This window comes from Phocoena sinus, chromosome 13 (assembly GCF_008692025.1).
Source record: "Phocoena sinus isolate mPhoSin1 chromosome 13, mPhoSin1.pri, whole genome shotgun sequence".
Taxonomy (NCBI): domain Eukaryota; kingdom Metazoa; phylum Chordata; class Mammalia; order Artiodactyla; family Phocoenidae; genus Phocoena; species Phocoena sinus.
Window position 1 is genome coordinate 34,895,978 of NC_045775.1, and position 24,610 is coordinate 34,920,587.

Sequence of the window (24,610 nt, forward strand, 5' to 3'; positions counted from 1 at the left end):
CCTGAAAAATTCAAAGTGCAAAATAGCAAAGTCCTTCCCTCTTCATACAGTGGAGTGAGTCCTTTGCCATAGAAACTCCTTTAGCAAAGGGTATTTCCTGGCTGTTGTATCATTTAGACTTCAGTTGCAGATGACGAAATATTGGAGCTGTTTTAAACAGAATGGGATTTAACTTTAGAAATTAGATGCTTAAAATCATTGATAGGGTTGGAGAAGTAGGCTCAAGCTGGACCTCAGAATAGTCCCACAGAAATGGTTCCACAAGTGAGCTCTTAACCTCTGCCCCACATGGAAATTGAGAAGCTGCTGGGTCAACTTCTGGGCCAGGATCACACTACTTTAGCCATGATCTTGAGATCAGGAAACCTCTAGCAGCGTCATTGGCTCTAGAACAATTTTGTGCCTCCTACTTCTGCTGCAGCAGAATGGATCCCTTGTGCACCATCCACTCTATGCCTGCTTAATTCACTTCTGAATTTGTCTTATACACATACATCTGATTGGCAGAGATAAATCCAAGGGGGTCTTAGAAATATAACGTTTGGATTTCTAGCCTTTGTAGCATAAGCAAGTGAACTAGAGGGAAGTTGGAAGGGATACTGAGCAAGTCATAATTAGAGATGACAGAATCCATTTGAGTGAGCTATTATGAGGAGACAGAAATTTATTAAAGGCTGTCAGAAGGCTAACAGACGTTAGCCAGGGATCCACGTTTCGATGCTTCACAGACAGGACTTGTGAAGCCAAGAGCAGTATCTAACCCCACAATGGCAGTGCTCTAGCAGGAGCCCCACTACAACATCTGCTACCTCTACTCAGCAATCTTGCATGATTCTGTTCTACCTTGACTCTGTCAGTAAGTGCCACATATCTAGGGTCTATTCTTAGAACACTTCACTTTTTACCAATTTTTGTATTAGAGTACTTTTGATTATAAGTGAGAGAAACTCAACCTCTTCTAGTTTAGAATAAAGGATAGATACTTTGGTTATATTAGTCAGGGTTCTTAGTTGGTAAGTACAGATTTCACTATAATTTAAACTGAAAGGCATATAGGATATTAGGTTCTCATAAAATCTCTGGGAAGACTAGAGAACCAGGTTTGGATGCTGCACTTCCAGAAACAGTGGAAAGACCCATGCCCTCTGCTGCTTGGAATCCATGATGTCAAACATGGATGGCAGAAAAGTCAACACCCATGCCCCAGAAGAACGTGTGGTATCCCAGCCATTGTTCTTGCCGAACTATCCAGTCTCCCTGCATGCAGCCTTATTCTGACGTTGCTAACTCCTATATCTAAATGTCATTCACATTTGTCAGCTTGGCTAAACCTGGCCTGTATGTCTGCATCCTTGTTCAAGAGTATCTGGGGAAAATGTATTTAGAGCTTCAAGGAAGGTAAGCTGGAAGTAGGTTGGAAATGAGTGTACAGTTTCTGCCACCACCCACTTCTTTGACTACTTAACATCCATCCTTGCCGTCTCTACATGCTTCCTTTCCAGACATCAACTTTAAAACAATAGTAATTATCCCTGAATCATTAGAAAATATGGTACTATTTCCTTAAATGGGGAGGCTTAAATTTAACGTCACAGCATCCATCTCTGGTTGCTGTTTATTCCTCTTCTGGTTTTAGCCACAACCCTGTCTTTATAGCTTGTAACTTCTGCATTAAATTATAAAGGTAAAAACACCACCACCAACAGACCTTATATAAAAAATAGAAAGGGAATTGGGTGCAGAAGGAAAATAATTACACTGAGCAAGGAAGAAAACACAGATAGCTTCGTCAGTCTTCCGTTCTCCCTTTGTGAAGCTCTTCCTGATGCCTTCATTGTCATTCGGGATAGAACAGCACCCACCCCCACCCCACCCCCCCACACACAATGTTCTCCCCTCCGTATCTTAGGTGACCAGAGTTCTTAGTCTGGTGGGGTGACCCAAACCTTCATTCTTGCAGGTTGTGGGCCCTGGGTTACAAAAAGTGTTTTGTGGGAGTAAGTCATTCATAAGTCTGTGTGTGCTATTGCTAGTCAATAGCACAGAAAAGGCAAATCATATCTAGAATAATCGTCCATTCAATAAAAACAGGTAACTACTATTCCAGGATGCTGAGAGTCTAATCTAACTGACATGTTACCAGGAATGGTGCCATGTTGGAGGCCCAGTGTACTCTGTTCCTTGCAGATTAGTCACTTGGAGTAATCAGATCAGAATGGGTGAGAGGACATCCCTGTGGTGGCATCCACAGGTGTGTCCGTTTTGTTTACGTGTCCTTTGAGCAGTCATTGGGTGGCTAGGGAAGGAGGCTGGCTTATAGCCATAGGGATCATCTTATACAGCAGACGAGTGAAAAGCCTCCTTTGCAGAGGAGGCTTTGTGAACATGGGGGCTCAGATACCCTCACAGCCAGGCCCACCCTCAGACGTCTGACCCACAAACCTCTTTTATAAGCATCATTGTTACCAGTCCTCTAATCTCATTCCTTTCAAGTCCCTGATCATTGTGACAAGTAAATAACCATTGTCCACGGATGGGTACGGATTAGTACCTCTGGCCATCTCTCTTGCAACTCAAAGTAGAAAACCAGATGTCCACTCTAATGTTCTGCCCTCCAAAAGGATCTGCCTTCTTCACTGGGCGTCACAGTCACTCCTGCCTGGGGCTGAAATGCTGCAGCAGTATAATTCCGGTCGGTGCCCCTACGTCATGTGGAGCCATCTGCCACATTCGGATTTTTTCCTCTTCAGTTGACGTGTTGGAACTCCCATGCAAGCTGAGTGAGGGTTGAGGGAGAAGTGATACTACATCAGGAGTAGACACGCTGAGCTGTGACCTGCACTCCTTGATGAGAGTGTGCTGGTGCCGAGTACAGCTGATTAGGACTCTGTGGCTTAGATAAAATCTGGCTCGTGAGGAAGCTCAGGTTACAGGGTCACTTGGTTTTCTTTTCTCAGGCTTCCAGGTAAATTGCACGCCCAGGCCTACTTCCCAGAAGAAGAATAATTAAGGGGATAAGAGGTTTGGGCTTGCTTAAAACCCTGGGAGACTATACCTCAGCTGTCCTGTGAAGTGTTGCCGTAGTTGGCTCCTTAACACCATCCCTCAGGCCCTTTCAGCTCCATTAGATTGCTTGTTAAATGAGAGAAAATTATGTTTGCTTTAACTGCAATCCAAATGCCAGCTGTGCCGATCTGTTCCTGTAAGGAGACCACATTTGTTGAAGTTGCCACCCAGTTAAGTTTTAAAATAACGTCCTTTTTCTAAACTCCATTTATTTTTCTCTTCAGACCAAACAGGTGAGTTAAATGTGAAGATGACAGGAATTGCATGGTGGTTGTACTTGTGGGTCATAAACAGACCCCTAGCTGCACTGGGGTCTGGGAAGAACTATTTTAACTCTAAACCCAGTGGTGCATTAGGGCAAGCTGGGAGTCAGAGGGTGCTGAGTCACCTATCAGTAAAATCTGCCACCACAGCTAAAAATGGAATGTTATCAGTCATTTTGTTTGATCTGCCCTGATTTGCATCTTGGAAGACTAACAGATCTCCCTTTACAGAGGGACATATTAAATATATTCTTTCATTGTGGGTCTCATAAGTAAAGGTTCATTTGGCCATTTTGAATAATTATGGAACATAGCAGACAAGCTTCCTATTTTTCTAATATGTACCACACTTGGCTACGTTCTTTTTCAGAGATTGAGGTTTTCATTTTATTTACAACAAAATAGATCAGAATAGAGCAGTTTTGGAAAGGATGAGAAATATTATACCAGAGACCAATGACCCCCAGTTGTAGGTGGCATCTTTGGAAGTTGGAGAACTCAGTCCAGATTCTTTAAAATATCATTTCTAAAAATTGTACTTCCACCCCACCTATAGCCCGAGAAAAACTGAGTAAGTCATGAAATATTTTCAGTCGTAAGGTTTATAATTTTTAACAGAATGGGAGTTGAGAAATGGAATGTGCATCTCTAGCTGAATAGAACTTGTTTGGGGACCCTTTTGCTCAGAATTAATTTCAGTTTTTCAAACATTTCTTCTAGAATGCATCTTCCATGTGGATTATTACCTCCTTATTTTTAAGAAGTGGTTTTAAAGGAAAAGCGTTTCTACGGTAGCTTGTTTTCATTATCATGTTAAATTTTTTTTCAGCTCCCTTGGAAATCATTGACTAGCATCATTGAATATTATTACATGTGGAAAACTACTGACAGATATGTGCAGCAGGTAATTTTTTCATATTGCTACCAATACAATTGCATTAAAATGAACTTTCTATTTATACATTAATATTTCTTAGCAATATGCTTAGTTTTAAATTTGTTTTGTTTGCTTTATCTTTTCTAGACCATTTTAAAGTACATGATTTCATATCTTTAACATATTATTTTAAGATTTTAGTCTCGATATTTTCTTTACTTCAGATTCCATTATGATAAATATTTTGGACAGACAGCAGGGAAAGATACCAATAGAGAGGTATTGTTTTCCTTGTAGGTGCCTGGTGCTTCTTCTCTTTGTGAGTATAGTTGACAGGAATGACTTAAAATGTGTAAAAGATCTTCTGAACCCTCCTAGACATTTTTGTGGTTATACCCCCTAAGTCTTTGACCTTAACTGTAGTAGTTAGTCTTTACTAGTTTGATACTTCGTACATAAGCACACAAATTTTTTCCCCAAAATTATCTCTAAAAGCAGGGAATCACTTATTTTGTAAATTCTCCCCAAATGTCCCAAATTGAGGTAATTCTCTCAGTTACCTGTTTTGAGTAATACTACTTTTGGGGGAAAGGTACATTTTCCTCAAGTGACCTCAGTCAGTATATTATATTCTTCTAGTTAACATGTCAGAACTGGTAAAGGGGCAAGTATATTTAACACAGACATTATTTTTCATAAGTACATGATCACCCAGTGGCAAGTGTTAGATGCTATAAAAATACAATTTAAAGATCACTTTAAAAAGTACCATAGTGAGTTGTTGAGGTTGTGAATAGTGAATAAATACCCATGGCTTTTTGAAAAATTCCCAGCATCACATCATATATAATTCAGAAAGTGTTCATTTCAAACTAGCATCCAAATCCAGGCAAGATGGTTCTTTTAGGACATTAGTCTGCCATCTTCTCACCTGTTGGCTTTCCTAATAAAGTTGTTCCCCCCCACACACCCCCAAATACTTACTTTAGATAGCATGAAGACCATGTGCTCTGGAAAACCTGTTATTCAAAGTGAAAAGAGTCCCTAAAGATAGATGGTGGCGATGATGGCATTAAGGATAGTTGAAAGTATTTGGATAAAAATTATTTCCAAAAATTTGGACTCCTTCTTTAAAAGTTTTAAGTTGTCTCCTTAAATGTTTTTGTTTCCTTCTCATTGAGCAAATGGAGGGTTGTCTTATATTCTGATTTGTCTTCATTTTGAGTATCTACCATACATTATTTTCCTTCCCTATTTGCCTTTATTATTGTGTTGATCACTCTCTGGATGTGATTTTATAATCTTTTCCCCATTCCTTTCCCTGCATTTGGCTCCTAATTGGTTCCTAAAAATCTGACATGAGTTCAGCCAAGCTTTAAAGTTTACTGCATGTCTCCCAACATTTGAGGGTACATGCTTATTTAATTGGACTTAGATTAGTTACTGCCTTCTTCTCTTTCATGGACTTTGGAAACTAATCATCTCTGAATAATTTTCTAAAAGCAAAGGTTATGTATTTTTTTTCCCTCTGAGAAAGGCAAAAAAGAAATAAATAGAAACTGTGAAAAGTAAAAATGGTTACTTATAAGTCCTGTTTATCTGCTCATGGAGGAATAGCAAACAGTTGTTCATTGCTTTATTTTTAAAATTTGTGTCTAAAATGTTTTTAATACTTGTAGTTCTGTACCTCAGAATCTAGTGATTTTTTCTTACAAACCATTGCAGTTTACGTGCATGAAAAAAAAGCTCATCTTAAAAAGGCAATTTTTGAAGTATACTTTAATGTTTTATTTTCTTGTGAATTTTTTAAGGCAGATGAAGTGGTAATAATTATTCGACATCGCGTGTAAAATATTTTATCTATCTTTTGAATTAGAAACGTCTAAAAGCAGCAGAAGCTGAGAGTAAGCTGAAACAAGTGTATATCCCAACTTAGTAAGTAATGGAAATCTATTAAAATATTTGCCATGGTATTAATTCTCTTCAAAACAAAATATGTACATTTTGGTCAGTTTCAGCCAAATTTGAATTTCTTTATGTATCTTATTTTCTTCCACTACAAAGCACTGTTTGCTTTCCATTTTAGTGCCACTTAAATGACCTTTTTTAGAAAGAAAAATGGCTGGTGGGGGAAACCCCAAGTCAGCTAACAAAAGGACCAGAGGAAACATGCCATCAAAGCTTCAGGGAGGATTTCCCTGGTGGTCCAGTGGTTAACACTCCACGCTTCCACTGCACAGGGGTGCATGTTCGATCCCTAGTCGGGAATTAAGATCCCACATGCTACACAGCGTGGCCAAAAAAAAAAAAAAATTAATAAAAAGCTTCAGGGAAAGTGTTAGAAAACTAACCTATGAAAATATTATTTGAAGCAAATGTGTTTCAGAAAGCTAGCAACTTTTGAAACTTCTGTATTGTTTAATGTATTTTGTTTGGGTAATGTGTGTTGCCCTCTTGAGGTATGTCGTTTATTTGGTTGAGAATTTTACATTGTTTGCTTGGGGAAAGGGTTAGGGGATGTAATTAGAACCAAACTTTGTAAATTATTGGATAAATAATGAATACGTTTCAGTTGTTTCAGATGCCTAGCATTCTATCATTATTGTCCTTTTGGTTTAGAAATCATTGTCATATCAAAATGAATGCCAATTTTCTTTTCATTTGCTACATTTTAAATGAATTATCTTTTTTTGAGGTCATGAGTTTGACAGTTCATTTGTTCAGGAAAATTTATTGAGCACCACGTATATAGTGCTATCCTACGTTCTTTGGGGATTAAAATGAAATTTACTACAGCGTTCTGTGTACCGATTCAAGCTTTTTCACTCTTTGAGCTCAGTACAGTTGTTTTATACCTCGCCTTTTGTTTACTGAATTTTGATATATTTTTATATACAGGAGGCCTCATAGACACTGAATTGTTATATTTCTTATTAATCTTTTATCTCAAGATAGATAACATGTAATTTACAGGGTCCATAATTTTTATTCAGAGCTGTAATGTCCTTCCTGCAGAGTGGTTTCTAATATTTTAGAAAATTATATGTTTTATTTGACTAATCTATAAAAGAACAACTCCCTAAAGAAAACACTGCTGTGATTCATGTGTCTTAGATTTTCAAAAACAAGCATACCAGCTTTCTTATACTTTGCAGTGCTGTCACATCAAAGGAAAAGTACATTAAGCCAGTTTTCAGCAAATAACCCAGATAATTGTTGCTATTCTGTTTTGCATTGACTTTGGAGTCTTGATCTAAGCCTTGATCTAAGTCAAAGACTAAGTCAAAGACCAGTATGTGGGCCAAATCTGACCTGCCACCGGTTTCTGTAAATAAAATGTTATGGAATACAGCCATGTTCATTCATTTATGCATTGTCTCTGTCTGCTTTTGTGCTACAATGGCAGCGCTCAATGGTTGCGACAGAAATTATAATACCCACAAAGCTTAAAACATTTACTCTGCCAATCCCTGATCCAAGTGAATGACTTTTGAAGATCAAGACAGTTTCTGATCATACTTTAAAAAAATGTTATATAAATCATGTCTATAAATAGAATATATGAATTCTATTTATTATGAATTTATTGTTCATAATAAATTCTGTTATGAATCTGTATTGTTGAGTTGGATAAGAATCTGAGTTCTTTGAAGAATTTCCCAATTAACTCTGAAATATTATTTTAAAACAAATAATAGATTAAGTTCTTTGGGGGAGGGGATGCCATGCTACATGGCTTGTGGGATCTTAGTTCCCTGACCAGGGGTCAAATCCAGGTCCATTGCAGTGAAAGCACAAAGTCCTAACCACTGGACCATCAGCAGAATCCCCAAGAATTATTTTATACTGTCATTCTTTTGAGACTGGCAGTCTCCTATATATATGCAAAGCACTCTGTTCACTACTAGAGGTAGATCAGTTAAGAAGACACGTTGTCTTCTGGAGCCTACATTCTATCGTGGGGGAGACAGATGCCAAACAGCTAGTCACCCAGTGTGTTGAGTACTCTGATGATGAAGAAGAGATGGTGTGACAGTTTGTTCTGGGGACCACACTCAGTTGATGCTGTCAGGAAAGATTCCTTGTGGGGGTGAGTTTGAGTGAACTGTAGAGGAGGGATCATTCAGGTGATGGAGGCTTTCCAGGCCAATGGGATTGTGAGATGGGAAGGGGCAGAACAGAGTTACGGAGGTGAGAGAAAGGCAGTGTGGCTGGTATGAAGAGAGTGGTGAGCCGTGGGAGGCCAATACGGTAGGCAAGGGCCAGGAGTTAGCCATCTGATAAACAGTGGAATTGGATTGTAAACGAGTAAGTATCATGATTAAATTTCTACGTACTTTAAGATTACTGGCTACATTTTGGAAAATGGTATGGGGAAACAGGGGAGTGGATGTAAGAACACCAATTATGAAAGTTCTTGGAGAAGAAAGATGATAGTAGCTTGACCTAGAGCTGTGGCCTGGAAATGGTATGCTACTTAGAGGTGATTGACTTGTATGGAGAGATAGAGGGGAGATGTCAAGCTGAGTCCCAGGTTTCTGGCTAGCTCAGTTAACTAGGTGGATTGCTGTGCTGTTCACCATGATGAGAAACTGCGGCAGAGAACCAGGTTGGGTCATTTTGAGTTTGTTTTCTCCAAAAAGAGGTGTTGAATATGCTGTCAGATATATTGGTCTTAAACTCAGGAGAAAGTTCTGGGCTAGAGGTCCATATTTGAGCTTCATCAGCATACAATATTGTGCTTGAAACGATGGATGAGATTTCTTAGAGTAATAAGAAAAAAGAGCCTTGGACCAAACTTGAGGAAATCTGTTCAATATATCAGATAGAGTATGATAGCTGAAAAAGGATAGCCAGGTGAGTGCATTATCACACAACCTGAGAGAGGAGTGTCTTTCAAGGAGGGAAAGAGGTTAACGGTGTCAAATGCTAATGAAAAATAGCCAGGGAATTTAGCAACATGGAGGTCGATGGTAATCTTTAATAGAGTGCTAAGGGCGGCAGACAGTGAAGATTAGCAGCTCTCAGGAAAACTGGCTGGAAAAGGCAGTCGAGAGAGCTCTTGGCATTGAGGGGTGAGTTTGGATAGAGTAATGGGGGAGTTTTTTAAATATGGAGAAATGGAGAAATCTGTTTCCATGGTAATGAGGAGGGTCCGGGAAAGAGAATCAAGTGTACAAAGTTCTCAAGCGGGCAGGAGGGCTGCAATCTGGAGCATAGATGAGGGGAGGAAAGGTTTGGGCATTAGATAAAGGGAGGGCAGTTTCATATAATGCAGCTTTAATAACTTTAAGAAAAAATGTTTGTCTTTATTCAAATGGTCACATTGACATTAACCATTTGTCCCCTGAGAAGGAACCTGTAGGTACTTGGTTTTGCAAAGCATGTTTTAATTGGTTCACCTGTCTATATTCTATCTTTGCACACTCATTTTCCTTTTGTGATTATTAGAATGAAGGTCAGTGGTTTATTCCGTCAAATAACATTCTAGATTCAGTTGAACAACTAAAGTTGTGTTTACTCTCATTCTTTTCTCAGGCCGCTCAACTGTAAATTTGTATTAGGTCTCTTAACACATATATTTTGCCCTGTGTAAAATGTCAGAAATGTTCCTATTTGGAGAAAGCCTTCTGACATTATCAGCCATTTGACTTCAAGGGGCTACCACTTCTTTCTATGTATAGTAGATTTTAAAAATCAGAAATATTTTTACATACCCATGGAAATCTTAGTCATTCTGAATCACCACTTTTAACTTTGTACTTTTCCAACTGAAAACTGTAAGAGGAGAAATACGTTCTGTCTGGTTTAAAATGTGTCTTTGAAACCAATTTGTCTTCAAAATACATTGCTGGAACAGATTTGAAGTGTAAATAATAGCCCTGTTTATAGAATAGGGCCCTCAGTGCACACAGAGGTTAAATGATTTCTTCTGGGGTGGTGATGGGGCGTCAGCTAAGAATTATAGTAACAGTGCCAGAAAGAAATCTTACTTTTTTAAAAAATTTATTTTTATCATTTTTGGCTGTGTTGGGTCTTTGTTGCTACACGCGGGCTTTCTCTAGTTGCGGCGAGTGGGAGCTAATCTTCGTTGTGGTGCACGGGCTTCTCATTGCGTTGGCTTCTCTTGTTGCGAAGCACGGGCTCTAGGCGTGCGGGCTTCAGTAGTTGTGGCACGCGGGCTCAATAGTTGTGGCTCGCGAGCTCTAGAGCACAGGCTCGGTAGTTGTGGCTCACGGGCTTAGCTGCTCCGCGGCATGTGGAATCTTCCCGGACCAGGGATCAAACCCGTGTCCCCTGCATTGGCAGGTGGATTCTTAACCACTGCACCACCAGGGAAGCCCAGAAAGAAATCTTAATTTGTCATCAGGCCAAGTTTACATATTAGGCTTTCACTGGTAAATGTAAGTGTGGGAATGAGAAACAGCAAAAAGGAAACTCACAAGCCTACTCTGTGCTGAAACTCCAGGTGTCTTAATAGCTGTGAACTCTCATTACTTCACAAGCCACAGGAAGATAGAGTATGGTCTGCATTTAGTCATTCAGCATTCATTACTAACAAATAATTTGCTAATTTACTTTGCTTATTTTTTGCCCAGCAAATAGACATGAAAGCTCCTCTGGAATGCAAGCTCCTTGATGTTGGCACATTTTTTTACTGGGCACTGAATAAATATATGTTAAATGAATTATGAGTGTATTGAGGACATACCATGTACACCTGTACAGTATTCTTAGGCATGGCTGATAAGCAGGGGAGTTAGGCTACCCCAGATGGGAAAAAGTGAGCCATGTTTGCTCAGTAAATACCAAGACAATCTGAGTTACATGTTTGTGAGGAATTACGGCCTCTGGAAATTTGATAGATATAACTTTTTCCTCTTAAAAAGAAATGCCTCAAATACATTTATTGGTTTTTCTAATTTCAAGTGCTACTTACTCTTCGTCATAAATATTCAAACATGATAGAAATCACGGGTGGTCACAATCTCCTGAAATGCTAACTTTTACCTCTTGAGATATGCCTTGCTGATATCCACAGTGTCTGTTGGGCATGTGGCTTTTGTGTAGTTCCCTTGAGAGCCGATGCGTGGAGTCAGCAGCTGTCACACCAGCAGCAGGAATGGGACAGTGGTTTTCTCTAAACACAGCACACGACCCGTGGCTCAATTATTTAATCCAAAAATTATATTCTCAGGAGAATTTATGATAGGTGATAAAGTTTAATAAGTTGTATCTTTCAAATTTATCAGAGGGTGTCCTAAGGAAATTGTGTTTGGGCGGAGAACAGATACGGTGTATTTATTTTGTGAGTGTCAGGCTTAAGAGATTGTTTTTTTGTGTTTTTTTTTTTTTTTTTTTTTTTTGCGGTACGCGGGCCTCTCACTGCTGTGGCCTCTCCCGTTGCGGAGCACAGGCTCCAGACGCGCAGGCTCAGCGGCCATGGCTCACGGGCCCAGCCGCTCCGCGGCATGTGGGATCTTCCCGAAACCCGGGCACGAACCCGTGTCCCCTGCATCGGCAGGCGGACTCTCAAACACTGCGCCACCAGGGAAGCCCAAGAGATTGGTTTTTACATGACGTTGGTTTGTAAAGATAAGTGGTTTGGGTTCATTTTAACACCTTATTTTTACCAGTTTATTTCTTCTTCACCAAACATTGAAATGTTTATTTATGTGTAGTTAAGGTAAATCAATAATGAAATGTAGAGCCTTTTACCTTGTTATGCAAGTCATTTTTATCACTTCACTTTATATTTCATTGAAAGCAGCAAACCAAATCCCAACCAAATATCCACCAGTAATGGCAAACCTGGTGCTGTGAATGGAGCCGTGGGATCCGCATTCCAGCCGCAGAACCCTCTCCTAGGGCGAGCCTGTGAGAGCTGCTATGGTAAGTTTTCTCCAGTAGGGCTTCCCCAGCTCCTCTGATGCCTGTTGTGGGTGAAGGGCAGGGAATTGTGCTGGCACTGCCGGGCAGGAGGTGCGAGAGGTCAGCACTGCACAGAGGGCAGAATAATGTAGCCTCAGAGTGGACAGGTGCCCATCCTTACCTTCCAACTGGACACTGAGTTTAGGTATTGGGTGTCCTTTGATTTGCTTCTGTGGTGTCCTGGGTTTGTTGAGCAGTGTGTGCTAAGCTGTGTGCTAAGCTCAGTAGTTGTGGCGCATGGGGCTTAGTTGCTCTGCGGCATGTGGGATCTTCCCGGACCAGGGCTCGAATCCGTGTCCCCTGCACTGGCAGGTGGATTCTTAACCACTGTGCCGCCAGGGAAGCCTGAAAATTAGATTCTTTTGGTCAAAATTTTACATGGATTGCATAACTGTTTTTGAGTTGGCAATTAGATTTTGAACTTCATTTATATTTAAATGAAAAGAAGAAGAATCCTGCAGACAAGTGTTAGTGGCTTAATGTGTCTTATTTTTGCCTTACAAACCCCTTTCATGTTATATGTAGTCTCACATATCCCTTTAAATAATTATTTCACCATTTTTATGTGTGCATGACAAATAAGCAATTTTAATTTTAGGTCCATGTATCAAATAATCTATTATAAAATGTATCTTACTATAATATACATATAAGTTTTATCTTTATAGAAAGATAGAATTTGGTGTTTTCTATTTGTCACTTTCATTGAATTTGAGTTAATTATATAAAGAGAAAGGCATTTGTTGACATACTAAAATGACATGTCATGATTAATTTGGGTGAAAATAAATATTTAAATATGAGTGAAATTTTATGTTCAGAATCCAAAATAGGCCCATGCCTAATGTTTAGGATTCTTAAAATTTGTGTTTTAAAAAAAATCAACTTATTTTACTGTTTTTAAATTACAAGAGGAAAGGTTTTTAGGCTGCTATTTGCAAGGAGTCCTCCCAAAATAATACATGATGGGTTCACAGCATCATTTTCAACAAACTAAGAGAGAGTTTGACTGTAATGAACACTGTATCTTCTCTCTTTGACATTGGTTGATGAAGTGTTAGTTGACACCCTGATGTGCTGTTTGAACGTTTTGACCTGATAAAGGTAACTTAGAGATCAAGGGAAGGATATTCCTAGGCAAACTTACAGAGTCATAATTTTATGTACCTTATTAACTTAGTGTTCATCATCAGTGTTTTCTTTCTTAAACTTCAGATCCATTGTGGGAATACTTTAAATGTTATATGGCAGTATTTTAAACTTCAGAGCAAAACAGCACAGGTGTGTAGTGTTTAGCTCAGGAATGAATCAGTCGAGCTCTCAGGTCTTAAGCATGCCGTGATCTTGGCTACGCATGCTCAGTTGACAGGGACTTACAGTCTGGAAAAGGATTCTGTTTTTAAAGAGAGAAAGAGTAAAATAATTATTTTATCTATTGATTAAAATAGAGGAATGGAAAACAGATACCTGTTTCTGTCAGACTTCTACCTTTATCTGAGGGGTCCCTCTAAGCACTTTAAACCCCAAGGTAGTTTCTGAACCACAGGTTTGAAAACCTGGATTTAGTTTAATAATACCTTTCTGATAACTTATTTCCAGAAATTTACACAATATTTAACAAAATGTTTTTAGTGAACCAACAAAAACTCCTTCAGCAGCACAATGTATAGTATAGGGCACTTCACCTAATGGCCCCTCTTAGTAAGGGCCACAGGCACTTGATAACTATAGAAATAAATGGTTTAATGAATTCTCACTTGAAAAATACATACATGTATTAGACTTTCCTGTTTGTCGGGTAAACTGGAAGAAGAAAAATAACATTGTAAACTAAAGATGGCTTTGGAATATTTTTGAAATATTTGACCATATGTGTATTGATATTACAAGTTATGTCACATTCTTTGTTTTTTCTTATTTTTCCTCCGTCTTTAGCTACACAGTCTCATCAGTGGTATTCTTGGGGCCCACCTAATATGCAGTGTAGGTTATGTGCAACCTGTTGGCTCTATTGGAAAAAATATGGAGGCCTAAAAATGCCCACCCAGTCGGAAGAGGAGAAGTTACCTCCCAGCCCAGCTACAGAGGTACACAAGCAATAGTCTTTTTAGTGTTGAGAAATGTAGTGTTTTTCAGCGCCTGGATCATTCCTTGGAAACAGAAGTACAGTATAGGATAAGTTAAAAACAAACAAAGCTATTATAGCTAAATGTAGTACTGAAACGTTGAGGGTGGGTATGGAGATAGGGGCAGGGACAAATCCAATTTTTTCAGGTATTCAAAGTATCGGTCTTGAGAGATTACTCAGAAGAAGAACAATGTGTGTGGGAGGTGTTAGCATGAGTAGAGAGCTTACAAATTAACTACTGGTTTTAATGGCTTTTTGGGAAACAGTTTGCAACCTTTCGGTACTGTTGAAAATGTGTTTTATTGCATAAAGTAATAAATACAAACTGAGCATTCTTTCTGTCCCTGGGCTCTCGTAGGAGGGACAAGAAGGCATGGGCTCAATCTTGAGGTGAACAACACTTAAAATATGATTTTGGTAAAATTCTCATAGATGGCAGATATCAGGCACCTGTGTCTACCAGAGGGAGGTTGTTCTTTTTGAGAGCTAGCAAGATTTAAGGACCCCCTTCGATATTTTTTTTTTTAAATAGTCTCTCCTCTGGCAATTTTTTACTGTTGTGAATGTGATTTTGGATTGTTAAGGTCAATTTAGGAGAAAAAATATATAGGATCACAGACACCCATACTTCCACCCAGTTTCCTTCTCTACTCCCCACCTCCTACTCCAAAGTACATACTTTTATAAATTCTCTCCCCCGTAATAAGTTATAGATTCTTCAGTGAAAGACTTAAAAACTGTGCTTTTCTTTGAACAGGATGCAAGGAGTTTTTTTTTTTTTATGCTTCCCTAAAAATATATTCTTTTTTTTTTGTTTTACATCTTTATTGGAGTATAATTGCTTTACAATCATGTGTTAGTTTCTGCTTTATAACAAAGTGAATCAGTTATACATATGTTCCCATATCTCTTCCCTCTTGCGTCTCCCTCCCTCCCACCCTCCCTGTCCCACCCCTCTAGGTGGTCACAAAGCACCGAGCTGATCTCCCTGTGCTATGCGGCTGCTTCCCACTAGCTATCTACCTTACGTTTGGTAGTGTATATATGTCCATGCCTCTCTCTCGCTTTGTCACAGCTTACCCTTCCCCCTCCCCATATCCTCAAGTCCATTCTCTGGTAAGTCTGTGTCTCTATTCTTGTCTTACCCCTAGGTTCTTCATGACATTTTTTTCCCTTAAATTCCATATATATGTGTTAGCATACGGTATTTGTCTTTCTCTTTCTGACTTACTTCACTCTGTATGACAGACTCTAGGTCTATCCACCTCATCACAAATAGCTCAATTTCGTTTCTTTTTATGGCTGAGTAATATTCCATTGTATATATGTGCCGCATCTTCTTTATCCATTCATCCGATGATGGACACTTAGGTTGTTTCCGTCTCCGGGAGGAATATTATATTTTGACAAGTTCCGTTCTTTACATGTTTGTTGGTGTCTGATTTTATAGGACCCTCGAGTTCGAAGTCACATGTCTCGCCAGGCCATGCAGGGGATGCCGGTCCGAAACACTGGGAGCCCAAAGTCTGCAGTGAAGACCCGTCAAGCTTTCTTCCTTCACACTACATATTTCACAAAATTTGCTCGTCAGGTCTGCAAAAATACCCTCCGGCTGCGGCAGGCAGCAAGACGGCCGTTTGTTCCTATTAATTATGCTGCCATTAGGGCAGAATGTAAGATGCTTTTAAATTCTTAACCTTATGTGTTGTGCTTCTGACCATTTCCTCTCTTTCCCTCTCTCTCTCTTTTTGTTTTTGTTTTTGTTTGCAATAAACATAAGTTCTTGTGTACAGCCTTTTATTTGGTTTATTTTTTTTTAACATTGTTTTGTCTGCTGCCATTTGTATAATGCCAACCTGAAAACATTGAAACTTCTGCAGTCTTTATGAGAAAGCAGTGCTCAGCAAAAGATTGGTGGGAGGTGATCCTATCCAGTGGGGTTTTGTGATGGAATTACCTGAAAGCCCTTATCGAAGAGGGATTTTTACCTATAAGGTAGAATAAAATTTGCCAATTTACACTAATGAGAAATTGTATGTCTTTGTAAACTTCTCAATTTCCCACAAACCTTTTACAATTATCATACAATGTTCTGGAAATTCACAGTGTTTCATAACAAATTAGAAGATTTAGCAAATTATAAATGAATTTTAAAGTTTTTTGGGTGAATTTTCTGAAAAACACATTTAATTTTTACAAGCTAGTGTCTGAATTTGTGGTTGAGCATTCTTTCTATTTGTCCAGTTTGGTTTCCATTTCATAATCATATACCATATACATTGCTACATAACATTTACATGACTTTATTACTCATTATCAACACATTCAGTCTTGCTTATGTTCTTTTGTTGTTGTTAGAACAAAGGTCATATGTACCGATGAATTGCAGGTTGTTCTGTTATTACCATGTACCCCTAAATGTGTCCATAATTTGTGTGTGAACTCTGATTCTAAGTCTTGCTACTTTTAGTTACATTCCTGTTTAGCATGTTAGAGCCATGAAACTTTTTTTCCCTATGGGATGAGAAAACTTGCTGTCTGGCTTAACAGGTAGGAAATCTTAAAGACATTCAGTAGATAACTCTATCTGTGAGATAAGAAATTTCTTATTATGAGATGTTCCATTTTGATTTAAAGAGGGTATCTGTAAAAGGAGTGATGATTGAAAAGTGTTTTTTGTTCCTAAAGATAATTTTCAACAGAACAGTTGAAAGGCTTTAAAACTTACAGGTAAAAGCTTTATAAGAAGAAGAAAAGTGCTTTGTAAAGTGAGTAGAAATTGGAAGTAATCTCTGCGTCCCATGGAGGGGAAACTTAGCTGCATGAAACTCATGTATATGTGAGAACTTAGGCATGTATATTGAGGTTTTGTGCTAGCATTTCTGAGTTCATGGATTTATGTTATCACTTTCTTACCATTTTAAGGAACTAGAAAATATTTATATCCATGAATATACGGCTTAGCTGATTTAAAACATATACGTTTATATATAATTTATTAAATATAAAAAACACATGAGAAAGAAAGTGAATGAAATTCTTCCATTAAAATTGGCCAGGCTCCAGGATCATCTTTGTTGCTATGAGTGGAAAAGAAACTATCACCAACTAAATTGGCTTCTGAGGAAGCTTCTGTTTCTCATTAAGCTTCTGTTAATTTCTCAGTTAATTTGCACATTGTCTTTATTTTGATGATTCTTCAATGAAGTATGTTTTTGTGTCACCTTATTTTAATTTTTCTCAGTTAAAAGGCCATGCTACTATAAAAGGGTCGAGATTAAATTACCTGTATTTTATTTCTACAAACATATCTATAATAATAATGGTAATAAAAGAACAGACTCCTTTGTTGTGATGAGAGTCAAGGAGCATATTTTATTTTGTATTTAGCTTCATTGGTCAAGTTACACATAGAATCAGATTCTCAGAATAATTTTACCTCGAAATTTAAAACTATAAAGTTTCAGCAGCCACCTACTCAGTCCCAGTCCCCCCACCCAGCAAGCAGCTAATGAACTCTTTTCCTAGCATCTAATTGCTTCTTGCATTATCTTCTCCCTTCTTATATTTGTACCTTGTCACAACCTCTTTAGCAGATTCCTTGATCTTGGCTTGTTAGCAAGATTAGGTGTTAATAACCCGATGTCTGTATGCAACCATGTTTATGGTCCAGGGGGAGGTTAAAGCTGTATTTGTTTTTTTTGTTTTTTTTTGGTAAGCTTTCCTTGGTTTCTCAAAGGCAGTGGTGACCCTGTCCCTCCCCCAAAAAGTTAACAATCTCCGTGATGGTGAATGACTTTCAGATCAGGTGAAAGTTTGTAATTCTAAAGATATTGATGGATCAAGAGCTCCAATTAATGCGTTTAGAATAATTCTTTATAATATTGGAAAAGGAAACTAGTTTTGCCTGTGAACTTGAGAATCTTCCTCTTATAAGAAGTATAGAAGTTGACCCCTTCCATGGCTCCTGGCCTTGGCAGCAACACCACAGCCAGTATCACAGCCAGAGTTGATGGGGTATCAGACTACAGAAGAGTGAAGAAGTGGGGAGCTGAGGAGATAAATTCTCAGTTACATGGGGGAGAGCATAGTCATAACTTTCAGATCTCGACTTACAAGTTAATCCTTGTTTAGAGGAAGTTTTTTTTTTTTTTAATTTGTTACAGCAGTGCTCTCTGTCCTTTATTTTCACTAAGAAACCAGTGTTAAGGAATACAGTATAGTGAGCAGGGGAATCTTTGTTTGCATATCCATGAAGCATCGCAGGAAAATGTAAGAAGTAATATCTTTGGGAAGGGAAACTGGGAGGCTGAGGGAAAAGGGTGGGAAGGAGACGTACCACTATTCATCCTTCTAAACTTTTCGATTTTGAGTCATAGGAATATATTTCCTATTAAAAAGTCATGGGAATATATTTCCTATTAAAAATTTTTTTAAAACTTGAAATAACTATACACTATGACCAACATGTGTTTTATAGATATAGATGTAAAAAATGACTGTTAAACCAAATCCCAAATACCTATTTATTTGAACGATATACCTTTGTATGTAAATATGTAAGTCCATGCTAAAAATTGCTAACATCAGTACAGTACCTGAGCCAGTTCTACCGTGTAGGTAGCGCTTAATAAAAATGGATTGCTAGACCAAAACCCAAAATGTTGCATAAAGAAAAGTACGATGTCCTTGACAAGATTTGCAGACCAACTGCATGGTTGTAACAGCATCAAGTTTCAGACAGCCTGCCCCTGCTTCCCCTTGACACCCCTCCCCTCATTAAAAAAAGCCATAATATAATGATGATGGTTTTCCTCCTTTGTTACTATCATGAGACTTTACCACTGAGTTACTGGATGACTGATTTGTCAAAGATCTGTAAAATCACCCAACACCCGAGGAGCACAGGGCTTCTATTTGAGACTCAAGATCCAGAGACTAAGGTTAAGTAGAAGTAGTATATTAGCAGCATTTCAGAGATGAAGCAAAAGTCCCCAGAGAAGTGGATCCAAATGACTTACCTGCCTCCCTCTGTGGCTTGCATGGATAATTAAGTATTTTCTGGGTTGATAACACACGAGACTTGAATGACAGCACCATTCCCCAGTATGAATGTTTTCAAGGGATACATGGAGCCCTTTTTTTCTGTTTGAAGATGCTAAATCAACTTCAGAAGTATTATGCCAAGGGCCCATATTCAGAAGAAGAAACTTGTTATATATTTTATGGGATTTCTAGAGGTTTCCCAGTGAAAGTTACTGTCAATAATTGTATAAAGTTTTGTGAAATTTTAAGTTCTAACATTAGGAGAACAGTTTTGGCTTGTTTATTTTGGTAGTTTATTATTTTAATAAAAATTTGTCTTTGGATACTTAAAATTTTTTTGAAGTACGAAAGTAGTTACAAATCTTAACGCCATTCCCATTCCTACCTCTTTTAGAGGTAACCATTGTCATCAGTGTCTGAAGTATCCAGAGACATCCTGTGTATCTCTAAGAAACTAAGTAGGTGTATTTTTTGTTTTTGTACAGACGTTAATGTCTACATTGTTCTGCACCTTGCCTTTTTTACTTAACGTATCTTGGAGGCCATACCAGTACATTGAGAACCACATCCTCTTTTTTGTGTGTGGGGGGGTGGTTTTCTTTCTTTTTTCTTTAAAGTGTACTTATTTATTTTTGGCCACGTGGCATGCAGGATCTTAGTTCCCCAAACAGGGATTGAACCTGTGCTCCCTGCATTGGAAGTGCAGTCTTAACGACTGGACTGCCAGGGAAGTCCCACCTCCTTTTTTTATCAGCTGCATAATAGTCTGTTTTGTACTTGAGCCAGTACTTCTCTTATTTAAAAAAAAATTAGGTTGTTTCCAATCCCTTTCTATTACAAGTGGTGTTGCAACAAATATACAGATATCGTTTAAGACTGATGTATGGGGCTTCCCTGGTGGCGCAGTGGTTGAGAGTCCGCCTGCTGACGCAGGGGACGCGGGTTCGGGCCCCGGTCCGGGAAGATATCACATGCCGCGGAGCGGCTAGGCCCGTGAGCCGTGGCTGCTGAGCCTGCGTGTCCGGAGCCTGTGCTCTGCAACAGGAGAGGCCACGACAGTGAGAGGCCCGCGTACCGCCAAAAAAAAAAAAAATGATGTGTGAAATGAGCATGTAGCTGCTTACAGGTTAAATCCCTAAGAGTAAAACATCTGTGTCAAGCAACTTCCATTCTGAATTTTGATAGTTACTGCCCAGTTGCCCTCAGAAAAACTATGATTTACACCCCCACCACAGTGTCTAGAGAGTGCCTGTTTCTCTAGAACCTTGCCAGCAGTGTTATCCATCTCTGAAACCCTTAACTAGTTGACAGGTGACATGTAAGTTATATTAGCTTGCACTTCTCATTTTGAATGAGGTAGAAAATTTTGCATATATTTGACAACCATTTGTATTTCCTTTTTTGTCAACTGTTTTTGCCCCTGGCCTGTTTTCTATTAAAAGTCTTACTGACTCATGGGAACTTTTTATATTTTAAGGAAGTTAGCTCTTGATCTGTAATGCAAATATTTCACCCATTTTGTCTTTGATTTTGTTGAGGTATTTGCCAAGCAGATTTTTCTAAGTAGCTGAATTTATCTTTTTTTAAAAAAATTTTTAATGGCACATGCGTTTTATGTCTTGTTTAGAAATGCCTTTATAATTCCTATAAGAAAATTCTATGGATGGTTTTACTTTGATAGCAGTTTTGAAGACCCATGTGAGATATTTTTGTGAATTTTAATTCAGTATATACTTTCTGCAAATTTTCTGTTTTATTTTCCCCTCTAATATTTCCAAAACATTTCAGAAAGATAACCATGAGTTGCAAAAAAAAGGTAACTTTTTCCAGGTTTACCTCAGGGAGGTATAGCTCATCCTCTAGGAGGCCAGGGAAATATGCCTTGTGCTCAGTCAAGCCATTTGAGTGAGGTGAAAATGCTCTCCCTCTGGCCAGATTTTGATTCCTTCTGGTTTCTTCGGGCATTTCTCAGGTTGCTTTCTTTACCTGTGTGCTTTTAATGGGTACTAATTAATTATCTCTTTAAATATAGTTAGGTGAATAATTTGAGAGCAAGGTACCACTGGCCTGGTCTTGAGTACAGACCAGGATTCTTTTTAACCAACTCAAATGTGGACCTGATCATCTATGTTTATGATCATTTCCTCCGGACAGAAACTATTTTTTTCTATTTATATTCGGCATAATCACTGAATGGATGCAATTTTTATGTTAAACAGTCAAGCGTAGTCTTAGCACCCACCTTTCATCCTAATTTATTCACAGTTGAGACTGATAGTTCTTGCCACCAACTACTTCCTATAAAATATAATGAAGATTGATGAAATATGGATCCTTCTAAAAAGCTTTGATCTCCCACGCAGGTGCTCTGTAAATTCTCACTTGGAACATTACATAATTAATCCTACTAATTTAGTGAGAAATTAAAAGCAGATTAATAGAAAGTGAAATGTCTGTGGGTATTGTGTTGGTGACTCCTTTGATGGGTATGTTGATTATTGTCAAGGTGACAGTCATGTGGGAGTTCATCACTTGAAGTCACATTGGCAGTTTTCCTTTGGGCCTTATAGACTGGAATAAAGAGCAAAGTTAATCTTACTACTAGTAATACAGTAATGGTTTTTGTCCAAAACACTGAGCAAATACTAAGATGATTCATTCAAGCTTTATTTTATTAATAGAAAATAAATTTCTTCTCTTGTCCTCTTCCTAAGCAGAACTTGAATTTTTGGTGAATTAGTAATATTAGGAAGGAATTATTACTGTTAGCACACAGTGATTTGACAGGTGGTTGATCCTTGCAGGGTTTGGGCTGCTTTTTAATGTTTGTTTAGATTACTCCTCCAAAATATGCTTATTATATTTCTGACTGTATCTTCACTATTATTCAATAACAGGTGAAAAGCTTCATAGCTTAGTAATTTTTTTTTTGCTCAAAGGAAATCAGCTGAGTTGGAGGAAAAGAAACTGGACCATTTATAGTTGTCAAGTGGTTGCATAGTAATTAGCCAGTGCTTGGGATATATATTCAGATTCCAGGCTGTCTGCAGTTTGTGCTTTGTCTATTTCAATATTTTTAAATGCTGCTTTCCCACCTTTTCCTGTTTAATAGTTATTGGAAAAGAGTTTCCTTGTTGAGAGGGCTAGAGCTAATGAAAAAGTTAATTTTTAATTTTAAATCATTTGAAGTTCCAGATTGAATTATACATTTTAACGCTAATAGTGCAGAGAATCCCTGTGGATGTCAAAGAAAATTTCCTGTATGTAGGCCTAGAAATGTGGTCTCAGCCACAGAAAATCTATAGGACATTTTTGTCAAAAATGTGAAGGTGGGAAAAGACATAAACATAGCAGAATCATATCTGCTAAAGCTACTCTGTTAAGCTTTATGACAGTATCTGCAAATTTAAAAAACATTTCAATACACATTGTTTTTGTTGCTTCAGACTCCACTGCTTAACTCTTTGGTATGAGAGGCAGCCATGTTTCACATCTACTCTTCCATCTAATGAGAGCTTAAAAATTAAAACACAGAGAGTGTTTGTGTTGTGTGCTTTATTTTTCTCTGAACTGTTCTATGGTAGGGTATGAGGAATGTGATGTGACCTCTATGAACTAACATCCATCACAGTACTTTACTATTCTGACTATTGGATGAAATACCTGTCTGCATACAGGTAACCTTTTAAATCTCAGCACTAATGACATCATAGTAGGATATGAAGGATAGAAAACTAGTGATAAAACCAAATGACCCATTTTTACTTTTGGGAAGCTCTAATCTAATGGAATTGAATTTAATCGCGATAGATGAAGACTCCTCCATAGAGACCCACTCCATCTAGGTCAGGGATGGTCAAGTGTGTTGCCTTTGTCATTTTTGTCTTCCATGCCAGATTTATCCTCCATTAGGACTGATAACACCTCATACTTTATGGAAGCTTTTCTACTATAATGTAGAAATGCCATGGCTATTTTACAGAGGAGCATGCACAGAAAGAAAGCATGTGCATGTAAGATGTGTGTTAGCTACATTCATAAGGGACTTTAAAGTGAGTATTCTCCAGGTAAAATCCCATTCAGCAATTTGAACCAGAACTGAAAACGGTTTTCTTAAGCCCCAAAGGAAATTATGGAGGAATCTGGCAGATTTTTTGCACTGTTTTCCACTTGCACATTTTATTTCTGCGGTGTATGTAGCATAGGCAGAGAAATCAGCCTCATTGGTTGTCTCCGTGTTTCTCTTTCTCCTCAGATGCAGACAGACATGCGGACCTATCTGGAAGTCCACTGAAAAGCAAAAGCACTAGGAAGCCTTTGGCATGTATCATTGGGTATTTAGGTGGGTATTTCCTAACGGAAGAAAAAATCAACAATTTCTGTATCTTATAATCGGCTATTCAAAGTTGACATACCTAAATTAAATGCAAGCCTTTCAAGTAGCTGCAATTGGATACCTTCATATGTATAGTCAATTTATTTTATTTCAGAAACTTTTATTTTTATTACCAAAACACACAAAACATACAGAGTTATAGATAGGTTTACTTTTTCCGAAAATATCATTGAATAAAAATGTAATGTATATTTATGGATATAAATACAGATTAAGCAAAAAGAGGAAAATAAGAATCACTAAATTATTAGAGGATGAATTTTTTTTTTAACTGAAGTATAATTGACTTACAATGTTATATTAGTTTCAGGATCACCACATAGTGGTCTGCCATTTATACACATTACAGGATGATCACCGTGATAATTCTAATTACCATCTGTCACCATTCTAGGTTATTATAAAATTAACGATGAATATTCTTAATATTTTTATTTAGATCCTTCCACTATTTCAAACCCACCTCACCCCTCCCCTTAAATAGAGAAAGATTGGTTTATTTACTTTTTAAAAAAAAAAACAGATAAAACTGGCTTTTAACCCACCTTTAAACAATATTTATAGTTTTAATGTGCCAATTAAGGTTACTTGAAAGCATTAGTATTGCTTTCTGGTTTTTATCATGTTATTTAACTTGGAAGTCGCCAAAGATGATGGTTCCATTTACATTTTGAAATATAATTAGGAATAGTATAAAATTACTAGGCAATAACCTTTTTTTTTGGAAAGTTTTAAGATAAATAATTTACAAAATAATGACTGCTAAAATGGTTCCTACTATACCTAGAAGCTATAATGGCATGTTTTTATGTTTCTAATAGTCTTGCTTTTTCATCTTCTCAGTAAAAGTGAAGTATGTTCTCAGAGTTGCATTGAACCTTATTACTCATATTTGTGAAAGA

The 24,610-nt window shown here is 37.9% G+C and overlaps 1 protein-coding gene across 6 annotated transcripts in view; it reads left to right on the forward strand.

The window, feature by feature from the left end:
• MTA3 (metastasis associated 1 family member 3) overlaps window positions 1-24,610 on the forward strand; it is a 197,564-nt gene that overhangs the window by 155,817 nt on the left and 17,137 nt on the right. For 4 of the 6 annotated variants that reach the window (XR_004352956.1, XM_032653367.1, XM_032653366.1 and 1 more), the window contains exons 10-15: window positions 4,159-4,233; window positions 6,083-6,141; window positions 11,975-12,099; window positions 14,074-14,225; window positions 15,717-15,939; window positions 23,568-23,654. Coding sequence is in view for 5 of the 6 variants with exons in the window: in XM_032653367.1 (XP_032509258.1) it covers window positions 4,159-4,233; window positions 6,083-6,141; window positions 11,975-12,099; window positions 14,074-14,225; window positions 15,717-15,939; window positions 23,568-23,654 (721 nt within the window). In the remaining variant the exon portion in view is untranslated. Of the gene's footprint in view, window positions 1-4,158; window positions 4,234-6,082; window positions 6,142-11,974; window positions 12,100-14,073; window positions 14,226-15,716; window positions 16,067-23,567; window positions 23,655-24,610 lie in introns of those variants that run through there. The other 2 variants (XM_032653364.1, XM_032653368.1) reach the window with 2 other exon arrangements.